This window comes from Sander vitreus, chromosome 10, assembly GCF_031162955.1.
Source record: "Sander vitreus isolate 19-12246 chromosome 10, sanVit1, whole genome shotgun sequence".
NCBI classification, from domain to species: domain Eukaryota; kingdom Metazoa; phylum Chordata; class Actinopteri; order Perciformes; family Percidae; genus Sander; species Sander vitreus.
In genome coordinates this window covers 21,937,811-21,959,113 of record NC_135864.1, presented here as the reverse complement: position 1 = coordinate 21,959,113, position 21,303 = coordinate 21,937,811, and the positions used below count along the sequence as shown (strand labels likewise).

At 39.5% G+C, this 21,303-nt stretch overlaps 2 protein-coding genes across 8 annotated transcripts in view; one reads left to right on the top strand and one right to left on the bottom strand.

Annotated features, from left to right (window-relative positions):
• Positions 1-43: 43 nt before the first annotated feature.
• Positions 44-4,236, bottom strand: cltb (clathrin, light chain B). 3 transcript variants are annotated; one of them, XM_078260915.1, is made up of 7 exons: positions 3,795-4,236; positions 3,262-3,308; positions 2,922-3,039; positions 2,610-2,721; positions 2,040-2,060; positions 1,515-1,568; positions 44-1,150 (listed from the first exon to the last, which is right to left on the bottom strand). In XM_078260915.1, the coding sequence occupies exons 1-7, from the start codon at positions 3,958-3,960 to the stop codon at positions 979-981; spliced, it is 690 nt and encodes a 229-aa protein (XP_078117041.1). In that variant the 5' UTR covers positions 3,961-4,236; the 3' UTR covers positions 44-978. The 3 variants fall into 3 exon arrangements, with proteins under 3 accessions (XP_078117041.1, XP_078117042.1, XP_078117043.1); XM_078260916.1 differs by lacking the exon at positions 2,040-2,060; XM_078260917.1 differs by lacking the exons at positions 1,515-1,568; positions 2,040-2,060 and having other exon boundaries at positions 3,795-4,233.
• Positions 4,237-6,309: 2,073 nt separating this feature from the next.
• pdlim7 (PDZ and LIM domain 7) overlaps positions 6,310-21,303 on the top strand; it is a 34,730-nt gene continuing 19,736 nt past the window's right edge. The window contains exons 1-3 of one of the 5 annotated variants that reach the window (XM_078260914.1): positions 6,310-6,487; positions 8,766-8,864; positions 17,499-17,650. In XM_078260914.1, coding sequence (XP_078117040.1) covers positions 6,458-6,487; positions 8,766-8,864; positions 17,499-17,650 — 281 coding nt within the window. In that variant the 5' untranslated portion in view covers positions 6,310-6,457. The other 4 variants (XM_078260910.1, XM_078260913.1, XM_078260911.1 and 1 more) reach the window with 4 other exon arrangements.

The following is a 21,303-nucleotide window of genomic DNA, read 5'->3' as shown; positions in this document are numbered from 1 at the left end:
GATGGCAACAGTCTTTGCTGGAAAATATGCAAGGACAAATTAATTCCGGTGATCATACTCCACTGTTTTTTATTTTCCAGTTCCCCTTTAACATTCACTTGTTTCAGTATTCCTTATGTCCGAATAGGCAACATGTGAAACAATGTGCAGACATTACTGCTGAAATTGACACCTTATTGATTACTGTTTAAAAAAAAAAAAAAAAAAAAATCTAAAAAACATAATGGTGCACAAAACGTCTGATGAGAAAATATAGAGAAATTAAAAATCGCACAAACCGTTAATCATGTGAACTCTGAAAATTTAGATCTTTGGTTGTGATTTTTTTTTTTTTTCTACCTTGCCTAATTAAAGAGGAAATCCATCTGGCTAAATACTCAAACTGGAGTAAGAGCTACATCAAAAAGGCCACAAGCTTATGCATTTTGAAAGAGAAAAATATGCTAGCTAAGTTAAATATGGTAATCGGGAACATAGTACAACGAATGTGAACAAAGACTTTGTGTTGATCATTTTACACTGATGAGAGGCATAAGTGGTTACAATCTAATACGCAATAGTGCTTGAGTGTTTGACATCGACTAAAATGCAAATTTATAAAAACAACTCAAAATTGTGCATCCAAAATATTGGCAGAGGCATGCAAGAAAACTGACCTAATAATTTAGAAGTTAAAAGGGGAAGGGAATCGTTTAAAACACAGTAACAATATTTTCTTAAGTATCGGAGTGATAAAACTGACCAGCCAAAGGGTGTCGTAACAATAGAGCAGTCCTTCATCTTCTCACAAGAGAGTGGGGTTAAGTATGTTGTTATAAATATAATCATCATCATCATCAAGAAAGGCGGGAAGTTTTCAAAGGTTATAAACATACCAGGAATTTTATGGAAAAGGGCATACAAACTCTTCTGATGCAATGTGAGGTTAAAACTGAAAAGGCAATGTTCTCTAGAACTAAATTCTCCCTGCGACCTCCTCTAGCGAACTAGAGGTGTCTGTTTGAGGGAGATGAGGACCGAACGCATTCGAGAAACATCCTTTGCCTGTTTGTTGGTTTTCGGGTTGAAGTCACAGAGACGGGCTACTCTCTCCCATTCGGATCCTGGACTGTCGCCATCGCTCTCAGCCAGGAAAGCCTCCTCCGATGCTCTGCGGGTGGGAGGGAGACCAGAGGAAGATATGAATGAGTTGCAATATTAGAGGGACTTCCCAACAGTTCCCATAACAGCAAACCCATCTGTCCCAAGCATGGTGCTCAACCACAAAGTTCAATCACATGAACAGCACCATGCACAAGGTACACAATAACTTAATGCCTTTCTTTATACCAATCATACACTTTGTAACAACATATGGCCTATTTAACAATCAAATTAAATTGTGAGAAATTCCAAAATAGGCCTTCAAAAACAGACAGGTAATTTAGTGCTTTGGCATGCATCAGGTGAACATCAACTAGTAATTCCTGGGGTAGGGCATACAACATTAAAAAGCATAAGAATTCTAAACCTACACAAAGCCCATAACATCAGAGTTAGGCTGTTTGTAGAAAGCCTTGTCAGCAATCCTAGTACGCAGGCAAGGCCAAGAAAGCAGGAAAAATAAGGAGAAAGGAGAACAGTTTCAGTGTCAAACAACAAGCAGAGACAAATTAGGGCCAGCATTAGAAGGATTATGTAAGCAACTGAGAAACGGCTCAAATGAGGTGGAATTAAAAGGTTTAAAAAATGGACTAATGAGTACAATCTTTCCGTCTACTGTACACTGTTTCCAATAAACAAGCTTTGGAATGGCGAAGCATTTCAGGCAACTACAGACTGCTTTGGTGCTAGGCTGTGGCGTGGATAAAAACTGTGACATTTGCTCCCTGTTGTTTGCATTCCTTATAGCTAGCCAGCTTCCTGTTTTGTTTTCCAGGCACTCTAACTGGACACACAGCTTTAGACTAATATCTCATCAGAGGATTGTCTCTCAGCACTTTCACAGACACAGGGGGGAGAAACTGGCCAAAACTAGAGCCACAGATGCAGAGTGATACCGTGCCAGACTTGGACAGAGTCTGTTGGAAAGTGTGAGAAAAGAACGGGGTTAGCTTGGTCAAGAAAAGGAAAGGCTGCAATGTTTTTGTAAGTATAACATACATCTCTGACTGCAACCAGACTACAATAACCATTTTTAAGTAGTAGACAGACGTTACACAGGGTTGATGCTAGAATAAATGGTCCGAAGAGACAGGCGAGGCATGACCTGCCCCCGATTGGCATACCCCGATATTCTTCCCCTAATTTAACCAATCTCAATCCACAACCAACCAATTACCAATCAGTCCGCCCCCTTTCGGACCATCCGTCCTAGCATCAAACAATGTGATCGAGTCTTGTTAATATAGTGTTCCTGTCGCCACACATTGCATCTGACTTGACATATACAGTAAAAACTCAATTTTGAATGACTTCTACTGAGAAGAACAATTACAATCTGCAAAATACAACACTTGAGCTGTTAATCGGAATAGAATGTGTTGAGCATAGTGACTACAGCATCTCACATCACATTGATAAACCAACTGTTACTTCTCTGCACATTAACAGAGGACATAGACACTAACCTGTTGTTGGCCTTGTTCTTCTCCATCTGCTCATTCTGGTGTACGTGCCAGTCCTCCAGCTCCTTTTTGGCTTTCTCTCTCCACTCTGCCTCTGCTGCCTTTGATGCTGAGTCTTGTTAGGGAGCAACAGTAGATAACAACACAGTCAGAGAGTCCTCAAAAGAGGAAAAATAGAGGAAAAGAACTGACCATTTGTCTTAAAAGGTCAACAGGAAAAAGATGCCAAACAAAATGAGAAAACCACAGTGGACTAATTACAGTTGCAAAGTAGGAAGTGCATTACACAGTATTATTAATTAATAATTTGTTCACCTAATGCTTCAAGGCGTGTCTTCTGCTCCTCTCTCCACTTGCGTAAACTCTCTGGCTCTTGCCTCTGAATATCCACCTGGGCGATGGCTGCATAGTTATCTGTTGGGCCATTGGACTCCTTTTGGAGGACATTAAATATTTACATTAACAACTAACGTAAGCTATTTGATCCAAATACCGGGTAGATTGTATATCCATTACATCATAACGTACCATACAGGAATGCCAATACAAACAATAAAGGGAAAGTACATTAAATGATTTGATGGTGTTCAGAATCAAACTCAACCACACATAGGCCTACAACGAGATAGACTTCGGTTATAATGTAATATCTCACCTGAAACATATCCCCATTCACTGTAGCAGGCTCCTCACCGAAACCGTCTAACATTGTTACAAGAAAACAAAGTTTATTGTTAGAATGGACTACTTGGAGTTTTCCAGTTAGCTAGCTAAGTTTCCCTTACTTCCTTATCAACTTATGTTCGCTACTACGGCAGTGTCACATTGTTCTTAGAATAAACCTTTACGTTACAGCTACGACCTCAGAAATGCAGCAGCACCCGTTTGGGCACTTATCGCTTCAGCTTTGACAGTTAACAGAACAGGTTTTTCCGGTGTATACAGTTAGCTAGCTAACATTATTAAGCTCAGTTACTACTTGCTAGCTTTATAACGTTAACGTTACTATACTTGCTTGGTCGTAATCAGTGCTAGTAAAATGCTAGCAACATAGCGTTAGTTTAACATATCTAACGTCAGGAGGATGTGCTGTGAAATTACTAACGTAACGTTGTCGGTGTGTAGCTAGCTTTAGTTAGCTCGTTAGCTTGCGAGCCGAAGCTGACATTAGCTCAGTCACAAACTTGCCATAGTTGGCCACCGGCTCCGGCTGAGACTGCTGTACGACCTCCGCTTCTTCCAGAGCCCCAAACCCTTCGCCGTCGTTCTCGATCCCCGCTATCTCACTCTCCTGCTGAGCCAGGAAAGCTGCGGCTGGGTCCTCTTCAGTCGGATGTGCGCCGTTGTCAGCCATCTTTCACAAAAGTGTTTACAAGTTTAACTGAGCTTGGTAGATTTAGCTAGCTAGCTAACGTCAAAAGCCCCTAAAATAGGCCACCAGTTTTGCAACGTTTATACAAACAACTTCAATATTTTACTCGATTATCAGCTATTCCAAGTAGACTACTGCATGCAATAGGGCAAACAATTAATTAAATCGTCTGTAACAAACAATCTAAGCTTCGACTTAAGGCCCTCACTGATGATTCATGATTTCTTCACTTGTTCAGCCACTGTGATGATGATGGAGCAGGGCAGCACCCTGAGGGTACCATTTCCTTTTTGTTGCAGTTTGTCTCCATCTGCTGGCCATCTGCTGCATCTCTTTAGTCACTAGGTCACCCACCAGGCCTTGAGATTCATTTGATCAAAAGCTAATACTACAGTATCAGTGATGTATTAAACGTTGCTGTTACCTATACCAATAATAATAATAAAGACATTTTAACAACAGTTACAATATTTAAAAACAGTTGTATTATACAGTTGCACTCTACATCCCACTCCATGTGTACTTGTCTTGATATTATGTCTTATTTGTATATTTGTATTTTTGTATATTATGTTGATATGTGCCGATATGTATATTGTTGTCTCTATTGTACAGTATGTGTCTATATTACTATTTATCTATGTATAGAGAGTTAACACCTACCAAAGTCAAATTCCTTGTGTATGTAAGTATACTTGGCCAATAAATCTGATTCTGATTCTACTTGTTAAAATACCACAGAACACTGTGGAGATCTGTTCTCTTGATACATCCATGGTGGAGATAGGTCTGGCATTATGAGACCACACATATAGCAACACCTTACATTTGTGTTTATATATATATATATATATATATATATATATATATATATATATATATATATATAGGCCTAATTAGTTATTGTCAATACAAATAAAGTATAGTTCTAATGTGATAGGGAAATAGAGGACAAACAAGACATTGTACATCTATAGCCTATCTAGCAACAGTATTGAAGAAGTATACATCCATTACCTAAATAAAAGTAGCAACAACACAGTGTAAAAATACTCCATTACAAATTAAAGTATAGCCTACATTTGTGTACCTCAGTAAAATAAGTACTTTTTAGTATGTTTAGAGGGTGGTGTCAGATTAGCTTAATCTAAGTATCAAAAGCAACTGTACTGCATAATGGCTCCTTGCAGAAGACACTTCTTTTTACAACTTGGCATTTTCAAGTTGTTCCTACCAATGGCCTATGCCTGTTCTAAATGCTCTATTTATTATTATCAAAACCATTTGTTATAATTTAAACCCTTTATAAAATATGCCTTTTTTCAGAAAGTGGTACCCAGCATTTGTGCAGTGTAGCTGGTCGAGGTGAGGTGGAGCTCTCTTGTATTATGCATCACATTTTTTAAAGCTCAATATGTTCTGTATTAAAGTAACAGTAACTATAGCTGTCAGATAAATGCAGTACATTAAAACAAACAGACGATATATGTAAATAAGACGAGAAACGTTTTTTACCTTTAGAGGTAAAGGTAAACATTTCTCATCGATGATAGTAGTTGGTTGTACACACCTGTGGCCAGTGGTGGAATTTACTCAAGTATACTTAAGTACAATTTCGAGTTACTTGTACTTGAGTGTTTCCATTTTATGCTACTTTATACTTTTATTTCTTTTATACTATACATTTCAGAGGGAAATAATTTACTTTTTACTTCACCACATGTATTTGACAGCTTTAGTCACTTTACAGATTGCAGACTAATGATAATAAATACAAAATATAAATCGACAAATAAATTCCAATACATTATTAAAGGTTAAGCTACTCAGCAGTAGGCTATAAACAGTCATTAAAATTAGCTCCCCCTTTAGCTTTAGCAGCTACAAACAATCTGCATAATGAGTAGTCTACCTTTGCTTTTGATACTTTTTTATGCTAATATATTATTTTTTTTAACTTTTACTTGAGTAAAGTTTTGAAAGCAAGACTTTTACTTGTTAGAAACAACTTATTCGACACTGTAGTACTGCTACTTTTACTCAAGTAAATGCTATGAATACTTTTTATCACCATTGCCCGTGGACACTTAGCTAATATCATTATAAGCACATCTAACAGCCGCTCTTTTGATTGGCTATCACGCCTAGGGAACTGATGGTTTTCTGTTAAAAAAAACTTGATTTATTGACTGTATTTGACTTTTTCAAAATAAATGTTTTTTAAAGTGGCATTAAAAGTCTTTATGATTTATTAGCTCGGCCTCCTCTGGTTTACAGCCCGAGTAGGATGTGGTATGAAATGAAGCAGCGGCCCATGTGACTTGTGACGTATATTATCCGAGTCCTACTAAAAGATTTTGAGGGATGATCCGGCTGCTCACCAAGGGGATCCACGGTGGCTTCTTGACGTCCGCTTTAAGGAAGTCCGAAAGTTAGCCTACTTAGGGATTGACTTTTTTATCCAGTAGACTCACTCGTGATGTCTGGAGAACACAGCGAGGGACAAGAGGTACGCTTATTCTTTGTCCAAACATTTGAATGCATTCCTTCGTGTGTGGAGTAACTTTTTAAAGCGAACTTTTTCACAGTCTAAGTCATTGTATGGGCTGCGTTGTGCTCCTAACTGTGCAGTTTATAGTTTTGGCTTGCTGCTCTGAACCACCGTCGGTCTGTAGAGGTGCAAACTAACTAGCCAGTTTTCGTGTCCCTTCCTGCAGCTTCTATTGTGAATGTAAAGGTTATATTCCAAGGTATGCACTTAACCATTCTTCAGTTTTAACTAGCTGTTGCAAATGATTGTCTTTAAAACAAATTAAAAGTAAGCTTAATAAGCTCATAATTGCGTAGCCTATAAGAAAGAAGCGTCTAGTTTTGTGTATGTGAGGATAATATACAGCACTCGCATTAAAAGTACGAGTACCTATAGAAACATTAACAGTGACACGGTAGATTATAAATAGCAATACCATAAACAGGGACACCGTCACTTGAATGAGTACCACAGGCATTAACTAGCATATAGGTTGATGAATACTCCACTGGCTTAATATAGAGGGTGGTATTTAATGAACTGAAATGCATCCAGATTCACGCTGTTACTTTCACTGTCTTATTATAATCTGTTTAAAAAAAAAAACTAGTAAAATCTAACTTCCATTATCTGTAGGTGCTATGAGTCTTTCCTTTTTATTGTCTCATGCTGTCTTATAATTAATTTTCTTGGATCATGGACTTCTCTATAGGAGGTATAATATGAGAAAAATGACAGTAAACAAATCCAATCCAATTACCTTTACACAAACACAAGAAATGGATACTAATTAAAAACTGAAAATAATTCCCATTTAATTAGCAGATTTGCAGGTTTTGTCGATTGGGGGGGTATTTGGGGTGCTTGGCTGATTGCTTTTCAGTATTTTTGACAAGGACCATATTGCTATTTTCTTCTATTATCTAGGAGCCCTATTTTACTTTTTACTATACGTGAGCTCCTCTGTTGCTTTAAGGACTTAATGTTAAAATATAATTGCTGGTTTGGTTGTACTGTGCTTCATGCCCTCCATAAGGAATGTAGAATTTGTTTCAGTTGTGGCCGTCTGCTGTTTCGCAAGTACACTTTAATAAAAATAAAAAAAATCCATTGACTTTGATGTTGTAGGCTTTTGCCAGAATATAGGGGTAGTTGACGTTACCTCTCTCCGTTCTCCTACCCCCCTCTCTCTCTGTGACTCATGTGGGTGTTGGGCTGAAATAGTTTGGTGTAGTTTTACATTCCTTATATAGCCTCTGAGGAGTGAGGAGAGACTATGGCCTGCCTGTGTCACAGACAGTGTCGGGGGTAGGTTTTGCCAACAGAAAGAATCTGCTTGCACTAGCTTACTGACTCTCTAGCTTTCTCTCAGGTTTGGGCTATTTGCCAGCCCTTAAGGACCAGGTAGGTTTGCATGGTGGCATCTTGGGAAACTAGCTGTGGGTCACGAAGAGCAATGACATTTGGTAGGGTTGAGTAGGAGGAGCAAGAGGTGTGTTAGGGGTGCAGGTACAGTGGTACAGCCATAATGCGCAAGTGATATGTAACCGGACATCTCAAGTTGCCTTTGGTTCCTAAAATTACCTGGTTATTTGGTGACTTGCCAGTCTGTCACTAATTAGTTTTGGTGAAGTTGTTTCACACTGTTTTCATGGTTTCACATCTATACAAATTATGTAAAATATTCAAATATGTCAAGGCAAGTTTGTACAGTAAATTGTGGGCAAATGGGCCAATGTTTCATTGTAGTTCACTTTAAATGGTTGAGTTATTTATACAATACAATGAGTTGGCTGTATTCACACTGAAAGAAGGAAGATAACTGTTGAATGTTGCTTCGGTTCTTATTGTCCAGTAGATCGTTGATGCTACTCATTTGCATTATAGTATACTTTACTTATCATTCTGAATTGGGCCCCTATATGAATGCTCACCTGAGATTATAACGCAAGAGATATCAACCTGTATGTTGATAATGTAGGGATGTAGTGTCCCAGCAACAGATCTGGTATTTTATCGTCTTGTAAGCTATGTTAAAGTTAAATTGATTATTGTAACATGCTTATTCTTAAAACAGAACTTTCCAAAGATTTAACAGTATACTCTGAAAGAAAACAACTTCAGTGTCAGTTTCTCTATGGAATGTGTGAAACAAATGCAGTCAACCAGCAGCTAAGCTGCTTGGACAAAGCAGAAAAGGACATTTTCCAGACTTTCTGGCTAATTAAGACACTGTTTCCTCCTTTCTCTTTTCAAGGCTATGAACGTATACTCCGTAACCCTCAGCGGCCCAGCGCCTTGGGGCTTCAGGCTGCAGGGTGGCAAGGACTTCAGCATGCCCCTCACCGTGTCAAGGGTAAGAAAGTGTTTGTTTATTGGAGTAAGCTTTTGTACTTCTCTGCATTTCTGAACATTGATGTCTTTGCACTCTACTTGAGGATTTGCATGAAGGATCATCCTTTTTGTTTCTCCAAGCTTCTATATAAAAGCCTATTTACAAGTTTCTGTCAATGTTCAGTAGTCTTGGTGTCTACGTAGTCTCGCGTAGCCAGACCTAGGTCTAGTCCACACAGCACTCTGGGATGGGAGAAAAATGTGCTCTGGTTTGTTGGCTTTTCTTTAAACCAATTAAAATCATCTTGGGTGGCGCTAAGCTAATAACGGGGCCTCTGCGAAATAGCCTCGGGAAGGAACTTGTTTTGGTGGAACATGTGCTCGTTTTAAAGTTGTTTTTGTCGTGCAACAGAAACCTCCGATTGGACAGATAGTCAGTCTAGCTGTCTGGATTTACCCTGCAGAGATCTGAGGAGCAATCCCCTAAATGAATCATCACCGATATAGACTAGTCTCCACATAATGATCCCACCTGAGCATATGCATCATCTTTTGTTAGGCTTGCATAGTAAAGGATTTTGTCTGTAGGCTGTGGTGCTCATTTTCATATCACTCACATTTATATGATGTGTTTATATATCCCAACTCTTATTCAGTCAGTCTCAACATGCAGCACCTTTTGGATTAATAGTAATAATTGGTCACAAGGACATGCTGTTTGTTTCACAGTGCTTTGTACTCTCCATGTTAGGCCACTACCGCCTTACTGAATGAATTGTAAACACTCGATAAACTACTGTAGCTATTAAAGAGAGCAGCAACCACTTTCCAGGCCTTATAAGTGCACTGCTGCTTTGCCTAACAAACACACAGACTCACACACGCATGCTCACACACAAACCATTTCAACATTGCTGCCAGCTATTGCGCACACATATCTGACGTTCTATTATGCACTCATTCCCCACTGACGTTGTTATTTTGCTACCTTAGAGGCTGGGGTGATATATAAATGTGAGACTGATTTACATTTATTACGTCATCAATTATGTTCAATATTTGCAGTTTACCATTTTAGAGGGATTCATTATTAGCCAATAGGTAATTATATACAGGTCAGTCCTCACAAGGTTACCCCACATTAGTCTTCCAAACACTATGAGTTCTTAGTTTCTTTGCCAGAAAGAAAGTTTATAACATTAAAATGAAAAGCTGCTAACGAATGATGCAATATTTTATTTTGCTTTAATGAGCATGGTCTAAAGAAGAGTCTACTGTGTGTTGTTATAGCATCGCATTGAGGTGTGTTTAGAGTTGATGTAATCCTGTGTAAAGGGCAGCAGTTATCACCAGCCTTGTCAGTACATGTTTTGTATCTGCTCTGTTCTCTGGCAGCATCACAGTCAGAAACCCAATGCTCCACCTTGGGTTCATGGCAAGAAACATTTTTTTCTACCCATAAAAAAACAAACCGATGTGTATATATAAAAAAAAAAAAACATTTGACGAATGGCCGAAAAAAAAAAAAGAGGGATTTTTGGGGAGATATAAAAGTTGACTTAGAGGAATTTCAGTCTAGAATTGGCAAGGTGTGTGGCCAGGTTAGCTCAGTGGGTAGAGCGGGCGCACATATACTGAGAGGCTTATGCCTCGGCGCAAAGAGGTCCAGGGTTCAAATCTGACCTGTCACAATTTCCTGCATGTCTTCCCCCTCTCTCTCTCCCCTTTCTCACCTAGCTGTCCTATGAAATAAAGGCAGAAAAGCCCAAAAAATGATCTTAAAAAAATTGGCAAGGCGTACTTGTAGGGTGAATGTCAGCGGGTGTGTCAGTAGTTGTCAATGAATGATCTTGACTAATCCACCAGTGCAGGAGGCCAGTTTTTCTGCAATCCAGGTACATTACAGATGCTGTTTATTTTCTTTCCTGACGAAAGGTATGGCTTACATTTTCTGTGTGGCAAAGCCTTCCCCCGCCAGTCTCTCGATACATTTTGCTAAACCCAGGTTTGTCTAAGCAGCTTGGTGAAACAATGATAATTGGCCCCTGGCCTTGACGACTAGTCAGTGGCTAATATCTGTGTGGCTCGTTCCAGCAGTCCACCAGGCCTCAGGGTACAGGAGTTATAAAGATGTGACAGGTTTTCTCTCGTTACTTCTCAGAGCCTGTTGGCTCTCCTTGCGTTTCACATAAAACCCTGGACAGTGAATCACAGTCGCAGAGGATGAAAACGGCCCAACCAGGGGATGTAAACCTCAAAGAAATACAGTATCCCTTAGTAACAGGAAGAAAAGTCAGGCCTGCACTCACTTGGCTTACATTGGATGAATTTAATGGGTAGTCTTTCTTTACTGGTTTGCAGCGGATGAGATAAGAATCTCAACCTAGACAGTCGGTTAAAAGCGATTACACAATAAGAACATGTGGAGTGATGGGACAAAAGGCTCATTAAAACTCTGTAAGGAAAAGAGATTGCAAGTGATAACTCCTGAAAGAGCAATGTGTTGAAGTGTTTTTGTACAGATTAAATGACAGATGGTGTTGAGACTGGATTTATTTAGAGCTTGTGCTTATTTAGTTAATTTTGAGTTGGTCTTAATGTAGATTGTCACATTATCAATAACATGTTGCCTGTTTTTGTTGAACTGCAAATGGTTATTCTGATCATCTTTGTATTGATTTGCAAAGTTGTGTGTGTGTGAAAGAGAGTGAGTTGGTATATAGGTTTCCATGCTCTATGAATACTCTTGTTTCCTTCCTTCCTCCTCCGTCTGCGAGCCTGGAAAGCTATGCTTTCTCAGCATTCCTGGGATTTTTCTCGTATCCACCCTGTCGCTGCCAACAGACAATCCTCTTGTCTCCTTTCTGTCTCTAATATGTCTTCCACACTCACTTTTCTCTTGCATATGATGGACTCCCCCAATCTCACTGGAATACTTTTCCAGTGAGATCAGAGGAAAGGAGCCCATGCCAAGACAAACTGTTAAGTCACCGTGAAAGAAAGAAATAACTTTTTGACCGTAGAATTATTTATATGTACATACACCCATTTATCAGCTGTAAAAATATGTACATAACTTTTATTTGATTTTTTAAAAATATTAATATCGTATAATAGTTTGTTTTCTTAGCCTTGTGTTAGCAGATGTATAAAAACGTCTAACCAGTGAAATCTGAACAGAGTGCTCTTGACCCTTCACCATGCCATTAAGGAAAATAAAAATAATGAGAAAGCAACGCCTTTCTCTGGAAGTATGACTGAAAAGCTATTAAATCCCTTTCTAACTGACACAGTCATACTGGACACAGCCGATTATTTTCATTGTTGATTAATCTGTAGATTATATTCTCGATTAGTTGATTGGTCTATAAAATGTCAGAAAGTGGTGAAACATGTTGATTGGTGTTTTCCAAAGCCCAACATGACGTCCTCAAACGTCTTATTTTGTGCACAACTCAGATATTCAGTTTACTGCCAAAGAGGAGTGAAGAAACCAGAATTTTTCCGTGTTGTTGTTGTTGTTGTTTTATTTATTTTTTTATTAAAAAAATGACTCAAACCAATTAATTTATTATTGAAATAGTTGGCTTAGTTAGTTAATTTAATAGTTGACAACTAATCGGTTTAATCAATTAAAAATGTCCAGTAGGCCTCCATCACACGAGCATCTTCTTCTATGAGAGCTGAAAATGCAGGCAGAAAACGGAGTCAGTCCGTTGAGTTGTTGTGAGTTTGATCCTGCCTCCAGAAACAGCCGACTGTGTCTTTACCCTTTTCTAAACAACCTTAGTTTGTGCCAACTTTTTTTCTTTGAATATCTCTAGACTTGCGTGACCTTGAGAAATCTGAGGTATACTTAAGTGAAATTATATATCTCTCTCCGCATGTCTGCCCCAACATCCTGTTTCAAAAGGAAAGGCATAACAATTTAGGAAGCAAGATGTTGTCGTAACACACTTTCATTGGCGTTTCAATTGAGTCTACCCCATTCTGGGCCAGACGTACAACTCCTCTGAGGAGTGTCTCCATATATCTGTCCCAGATCTCGTGCCATCGTGATTCCATAAAGATTATGATACCATAGCCAAGCTTCCTGAGCACCATCTGGTTTCTATCGACAGACACATGCCACAACACTGAAATCAAATGTTCGGAGGAAATTGCAGATGATGTCAAGTCAATAAGCGAGTGAGGAGATTTGTGAACGTCTCTCCACCACCACAGCAGGATGTGTCATCAAGTCTTATATTCCTGTTTCTCTGCGTGTGTCTCCGTCTGGCTCGTAGACCATCTGTTGCTTTATCACTTTTATACTCCTAAACACTCCCCCTCCCTCATACACACACAAACTCGGAGAAAAGAGGCCTTGTTAGAGGGGTGAATTATTAATTCGGTACTTACTGATAGATTGCCCGCAGGGGGGCATTTATGTGTGACTAGTTGGATGTGAATGTCCTATGTTGTGATCAGTGCAGCAGTGTTTTAAGGTGAGTTAGTGCTAGGTGTTCGACTGCAGTCATTTCAGGGGGACTGCATACTTGCAGGTTTGGTTTTCCATTTCTCAGAGGGATATTTATGGCTTTGCATCAGCTGTGCTGTGTGAGTGATGTAAGGACAGACTGTCTTTCGACCCCCATATAGCCATGGAAAGAATAAAAGTGAGCTGGTGCAGAGTTACATGGCCGGTATACCTACGGCTGTAGATAAACTTTAGTGCATTATTAGTTCAACCAAAAACAAGAGTAGCCAACCCCCGGACCGAGTATGAGGCCTTGGCTCACCAGTAGGTTCAGTCAAGGGGGGCACTTCAAAGGTGAATTCAAGATGTTGCATTTTGAAAGGTTGGCTCATGCTGTGAAATTTGATAGCATACCAAAGCAGCTCTGCTGCTGTGCTCTGCCAAAAAGCCTTGAAACACGCCACTAACTGTTAGGCTAACCCTGTGGTCTTGAAGACCTTCAGTTGCACAAACGTCATCCCTATAGTGTGATGTGAGCTACAACAATATGTGCACAAAATAATTTATGACTGGATGAGACTGCTTCTCGTTTGTTTCTTATGTCAGAATCAATCAAATGGCCAAATCAAAAAAGCCATCTTTGTGGTTTCGCTGCTACGTTATGTTATGCTACATCATGATTGATCCATCGTGTTAGATTCCTGGTTGCTGTCAGGGACTGTGCAGTGTGTTGCCTTCAGGGACATGTTTTCCGCTGTCCTTGGTCGTATTGACAAACTGCTGGGGGGGGGGGGTATAGGGTTTCCGTCCGCCCCCTACCATCCAAAGGTCTGAGCACAGCAACTTATAACTGCAGCCTTCTCAAGTGAGGGAGCAGCTGCACTCTGAACCTGAGCCAGGAGCGCAGGTGTCTGTGTCCATCAGAAACTCAACTCACACAACTACACATGCATGTACATATACAATCTGTGTCACTTCATATATTCTCTTCTTTTTTTCCCTCTTTATCTCACCTTTACATGTAGAGATCAGCTATATAGGGAAAATCGTTGGTCTACTTTGGTTAAAAGAAAATCTTTGAGTACATTCAGATAGCAAAACCAACATAACATGTCTGTAGGGTGTTGGGCCACTAGTTTCAGTGCTTCTCCAAGTCTCTGAAACTCTACTTCATCATTTTCATTTTCATCAAACTATTCAGTGACCCCTTGTGCTCTGTATAAAACATTTGCATTCCCTTTTATCTCGCATTCCTCATTTATTCATAGTTTACCTGTCTATTTCCCATGTTGTCTTATTAAAAATAGAATAACTTTGACTCATTCCACAGACCCAAAGTCCCACCCCACTTCAGAGTTGACTCGCAATAGCTTTCATTGCTCAATTAAATTCTCATAAAAAAATTAAAATGTTATTGTTATGTTACTGAGGTATCTATGACTGCACTGGCTAGTAACAGTTTAACACCTCTTTTTCAACAGAGATTGATTACGATTGATAAACAACTACAGCCCGCTTGAAGCATTGACCGTGTGTCTGCGGCTAAGCCGGCATTCACGCTGCCTGCGTTGGCCGTCAGACGGTGCGGCGAAAACGCAGGTCTGACCATTAATTTTGAATGCGGGTAGTGCGTTAAGAATGCAGCGCTGAGGGCTGTAGGGGGGAGCCGGAAAGAAAAGCAGCAGCAGCAGCGTGCGGCGAAAAAGTTGAAACAGACTTCAAGATGCAGTAGGTAAGCCTTATAAAACTAACTTTCTGTCATATTTGCTGAAACTGACCCTATGTTCCAGTAGAACTACATGAAGCAGCTAATTTAAAAAAGAATCCAGCTCCTCTGGCACCACCTACAGCCTGTAGTGCGATTTGCAAAAATCCACCGCTCCCTATTCAGATGGACCAATCATGGCCAGGGGGGGTGTCTAACTGCCTGTCAATCGCTGCTCATGCACACACATTCATTCTCCCTTGTGGGGGGAGGGGCTTAGGAGACCGTTTTGGGCTTTAGCAGAAAGGGGGGAGGGACTGAGAAGTTGTCGATGTTCAAATTCTTTGGCTAAGTCCTGGATCTTCACAATCCTACCTACAGCACCTTTAACTTTTGGAGAAACGCAACCCGGCGTCACGCTGTGGTGGCCAGTCATGTAACCGGCAATCAGACTGTTTGAGGCGGTGTGAGAGTTCCGTATAATAAACAGGAACCATCACTGCCTCTATCGCTGCCACAAGAAAGTTTGAAAACACTATGAGGGTAAAAAATGAAACCCAAGCGCTTAACTGCCCAGGAGTTTGCCTAACAGCTGACTGTTTCCCTGCAACAACAAAGCACAGTCCCGCCATCTCTTTTCTTTCTCTTTCTCCGTGAAATGAAGCTGCCTTCAAGTGCAGTCGGAAATGTCAAGATCTATAGACGATCTGATGAAAAACAGTAATTGTGAAATATGAAGTCTACTTGTGCTACATTTGGGGGTTAAAGGACACTAGTAAATGCTTGTTTTATTTAGGTAAAAATGACAAGGTGCTCAAGTGTTACAATTCACTGGTAATGAAAATTATTCTGCGGCTCTCTGTAGTGAAACTCAGTGGCATGTGCAGGCTGTGTCCCTTTTCAGAATATGTCACTTGTGTCCATGTTATAATTGTTGTTCTCCAGTGTACACTGTTAAAGCTCTTTTAAGTTCTTCCTAAACTAGAGACATTATTTCTTTTTTTTTTAACCTCTCTAATTGCTTCTAGTGCGTGCAAATCAAAGGCAATTAAAGTGATGTTTGAACTTGACTGTAAAAGAAGTGTAGCTTGGATTGCCCCTAAGGAATGCATTTCTTCCTATTTTTAGTTTTGCTGTGTTTTGATTCAAGGCAGGCTTTAACTTTGTTGTCTTGTGGGGTGGGGAGTTGTATCTCAGCCTGAGCTGTCATCCATTTACAGAGCATTTTACCTCCCTGCTCACAAGTCAGGTCAAGTGTTTATGTTTAATGTGCAGAATCAAAGCGGCAAGAGTGATATCTTAGCTGAACATGGCAGAAATCTTTTGATTGAACCGCTGAGTCCTCTGAGCTTTTTGACGAGCTACCATTTGCAGGGATCCGTGACATTAGAGAGTAATCCTAATAGGTTTTCTTGCCAGAAATCCTGGCACCCCGCTCACTTATCTGATGCTGAACACTTTGTACTCCAGTTATCTGAGACTTTGGCACGTCTTAAGTTTCATTAAGCTGCATGGGCAAGCTGACTAAGCCCTTACTTAACACAATTTGGCATCTCTGCTCTGTATATTAGACTACACTTTCTGCCATGTCCTCTAGTACCACTGTGTGCATGTAGAAAACCATTACTATATATATACAATGTCAAGTTCTTCCTGTTTGTAACAAGACTCTAGCCATCCGCTCTGACTCAATATGTCAGCAGTGACAGCCTGTGGATGATGTCATTGTTTTGTCAGTGACTTACCTGTCTAGATGGGCTGTTCCAGTAAATGATGTTCTTTGTAACATATGGTCCCTGTCAGCAGCTTTCAAGAGATCCTTTCATGCTCACATCTGCAGCAAATCATATGCTGATGACTGATGACATCATGATGACCTATAATGCCTGTTCCCGATAGTGTTGAGTGAAATATCTCGACTGGCTTGTCAGACCCAGACACACGGACTCCCTGAGCTGATTATTAAGTGTCGTTGACAGACATTGCAACAAAGTCAACTGAGCATGACTTTTTTATGTTGAGATGTCCTGCATTTGGCTTTGAACCGCTGATATGTATGAGATAATGGTAGGTAGTTTAGTCACACAGTGACATTTGAAGTACTTTTCAAAAAATGTTTTCTTTTTGAGACATGACCTGTCGACTAGGATAACGAAAAGAAATGGTGAGATGGAGGCAAAGTGTTAAACATGTACTTTGTGCTTTGAGATGTTGTGATTATTCCATACCATCCTTGAAAGAACAAGCTACAAGTTGAATACAAATATTGCAGAATTGTTAAGTTCATAACATGTATGTCTTATATATCTCTATATCTCATTATTGTATGGTTACTATTATTGGTTACTATTATTGGTGCACTTTTGCCCCTGGAGCTGCCTGTTAAGACATGTTTTCTTCCACATCCATCCGTCATCTCCTGTGAAAACCCTGTCCACGTGTACCTCTAACTTCTCTCTGCTTTCTGTCCCCTGGGTTTTTCTTCTCTCCAGCTGACCCCGGCCGGGAAGGCAGCTCAGGCTGGTGTCGGGGTGGGAGACTGGGTGGTGTCTATCAGTGGTACCAATGCAGAAGACATGACTCATGTGGAGGCACAAAACAAGATCAGAGCAGCAACAGACTCCCTCACCCTCACTCTAAGCAAGTAAGTCATCAGGCAACGCATGATGTAACAAAACACTACATGATCACTCACCCCTATGTTCTATCTTGGTCAAACACCGCAGCACAACACCACACACAAACGCATATCCCCCTTCATTCCTTGGAGAGATAAATACTCTAATGTCCTTGAAATTTGACTCACTATGACAGATGGTTGCAAAACACACTGGTATTAAACTTATCCTCACACACATTCCATCATTTTGTTTTCCCCCAAGGCTTAGTTTTAGGGTTAGACTTGGAAATCCTCTCAAAAAAGTAATTATTTCTGCCGTTGAGGTTATATTTTCAATCCAGTTTGTCTCTTTGTCCATTACTGTAGCTAGCAGGATTTTTCAAAAACTGCTAAACAGATTTCAGTTTCATTTTGAAAAGTTAGTCCATGAGGAAAAAAAAAAGAAAAAAGAACTAACTTGGTTTTGGTACATATAGCACTTCCATATGGTCATTATTAAGCACTTTATGCTTTTGCTCATTAACCCTGAACTGTGAGGTTAGAAGAAAAGTCTTGGTGCAACCCGTATCTTTTTAAATTTCAACTGCTTTTTTTATGACCCCTTCTACAAATTGTATCCAATCTTCACAGAATTGGTAGCGTGCAAAGCATGTTTAGGTTATCTATATTTAGGTTTTGATATTTGTCCCATGTTTTTTTTTGTTGTTTTTTTTTTTTTTACAAAAATTGAGTTTCGACGGGTGGAACTAGTGTTGCCAATTTCAGTTTCACGACCGTTTTTATACTGTTACTCTACTTCTCCGTAACTAAGCAATCTCATCAATCAATATATTTTGATGTTGATTCAAATCTAGGTTAAAAACCTCAACATTATTATTTAATTAAAATAACAAGAGAACACATGCTCTCTGAATTTTTTCTTTCTCGGTATTCCAGTAATGTTCTGTCCTTATCATTCGAAAGACGCAAGAGCAAGGGTTAGTTTGCACTCGGCACCAGCTATGCATGCCAAATGCTGTCAGGCGGATGCAAACCATTCTCAGCGGAACCATGGGCACCTTGCATTATGTCTCAGCTTTAAAATGAAATAAAGAAACTCTTCAGATCAAAACAACTTGTTAAGTGTGAGCCAGGGGGAAATCAGTTTTGTTTAATTTTGCTTGAATTATTTGAATTAGGACTGCATAACCCCCAACCAGGCGGCACTCATACCTGGTCACACAACTCATGCTAGACATTTCTGACTGATAATGTATTTCTGTGGAGTACAAGCCAAATGTTTCATCGGAAGCTTAATTATAAGAAAAAGATTTTCCATTAGTAACCATTCTAAAGCTCTCAGAAAATGAGAAGGTTCTGACTTGTTAAATAATAAAGATGAGCTTTGCTGCTGTCACGGGACTACTTATGATTATCCAAAATCAAAAAGTAAAGAGGTTGTGATCCGAGCTGTAACTCCACTATTTTCACGTCTAGTTCATTTTGTTTCCTGCCAAGAGACCCGGCTGTTAAGTTCTGACCGATTTTCTTTGTTCACTTATGTTGAGAGTCAAAACAGCCGTAGCCACGGGTCGTTTCTATGACTTTTCCAGATGTAAACAGCCAGAACATAAGCTAATAATTTCAGACTTGGAGATCATGTTGATATTTGCTGCATATTGTTTTACATATGCCTGACTCCTCTCACATTCATACAACGTAGATGTCTCTGCACAGATCACTAAATCCAGTGGGCCTACCAGTTCATGTGTCCCTTTTTAAAATAGGTTAATTTGTGTTGTTGCAACATGAAACTTGGAGACAGGACGTTGGAATAGGTATTTCTTAGTAATATAAACTAGAGCTGCAATGATAAGTATATTTTAATTGTCAATCAATCAAAAAAAAATGGATAGCCAACTATTTTGATACTTTTTGAATAATTGTTTTAGTAATTTCTTTATACAAAAATGCCAAACGTTAGCTGCTTCCAGCCACTCAAGTGTGAGCATTGGATGATTTTCATTGTCATACATGATAGTAAACTGAATATATTTTGACAAACAAGACATTTTAGGACATCACCTTAGGCTGTAGGAAATTTACAAGGGCTTTTTTATTTTTTTATTTTTTTATTTGTTTACTATTTTGTGACATTTGTCAGTGACCATTGACTTCAATATTGAGACATAATGCGTTCTGCTAAATCCCAAAATGAAGTAAAGCAAAGAGTAAGCTAGTTTATAATTTAGTGTGAATAGAATAGCCTGAGAGTAGTAGGAGAGAGAATAATGGAGGAAAGATGAGAGAAGAGAGGGAGATATGGTTGGAGGTACAGAGAAGATTAAACTTGGGGGATCAAAGGCAGATTTTTGAGGTGGGGAGTAAGATGCCAAGGCTTTGTAGAGTGTTACCACTGCAATCTTGTAATATTTAGTTTACTAAATATTTCAGCAGGTTATTATTATTATGCCCAGAGATGAAGAGAGTTACTGTATCTGGTAGCACTATTCTAAAATCTCATGCTCTTTGCAATCAAAGAGCTGCAATTCCTGTTTTCCATGCTGCCAACGAGACACATTGCTGACGTTGCATGTGTAATTCCCCTGCAGAAAGAGGTCACGCAATACACTTCGACCTACTAAATGCCTTTAAAAGGAGTGTAGAGCGAGCGGTAGAGTCATGGCTGGGTGGGGTTTTTCAGAGTGGAAAAGGAAAGGAGAATAAGGAAAGAGAATCATGTTGGCCTTTGTGGTGAGGAAATAAGAATCGAGAGAAGTGACGTTATGCTCTCCGCAGAGGGATGGATCAGTTGTCATCCTTGAGCCATATGTGCCTCCTGCCTGTGTAACAACTCAAACTTGGGCTTTGATGATTTAATGACACCTTGTTAAGACATAGCCCATAAACATAGTTTGAACCTGGGATGAGATGATTCTATGAGGTAAAGCCTCATAGAATCCTTGCTGTGTCTGGCAGGTATGCTTTGCCAAAACCTGAAAATGAATTATGTAAACACATACACTGGTACTTCTGCTATTTCACATGTGTATAGGATTTGTGTGTTCTTATAACACATTTCATTACACTGAAGGTTTGCTGTAGTTATTTCTCTGAAAGGTTAAAGATTTTTTTTCTTGTAAGGATTTCTCTTGGAAAGGAAGATGAAACTGGGGTTTGGATACGTCTTAAGGGGTATTACATACCAAAGCCAACTGTGGCTTTGTGTTTGGAATATTGTTTAAAACAGAACGTTAATGGCAGAAAATATGAATACTGTGTATTTTAAAACAAATGTATTTAATAAAACATCAGTTTTCTCCTTTTACCTTTAGCTCACAGGCAGTGGTGTGATGTTTTGATAGGCCTATTATACACCAGCATGTTAACATCAGCTAAACTTTACTTCATTCTGTGGTTTTCCGCTTATTTCTCATCTCCATGTCCAACTATTGTAAACATTTCACATTCATCCACTCTTGTTTTCTTTTACCCATGACTCCCTTCCCATGAATCCCCAGTCTCCTCTCTTCATCTCACCCTCTCCTATTGTTATTTTATTGTAAGACGAGCAAATGTTGTTTTCCTGAAATACTTCTCAGAGAAGAGCTATTGTCAGTTTTATTTATTCGTATCTTGGCTGCCATCCACAGTTTCTTTTATGTCAAGAGAGGAGGACAGCTGCACAGTGATGAGCT

Bases quoted from the DNA above. Each gene is read 5' to 3' on its own strand.
- cltb (XM_078260915.1), bottom strand. From the start codon at position 3,960: ATGGCTGACAACGGCGCACATCCGACTGAAGAGGACCCAGCCGCAGCT. The intron at 3,040-3,261 runs GTGAGATATTAC...GTCCTCCAAAAG, and splicing joins TGAATGGGGATATGTTTCAG to GAGTCCAATGGCCCAACAGA. The intron at 2,061-2,609 runs GTTAGTGTCTAT...ACTTTCCAACAG, and splicing joins AAGAACAAGGCCAACAACAG to ACTCTGTCCAAGTCTGGCAC.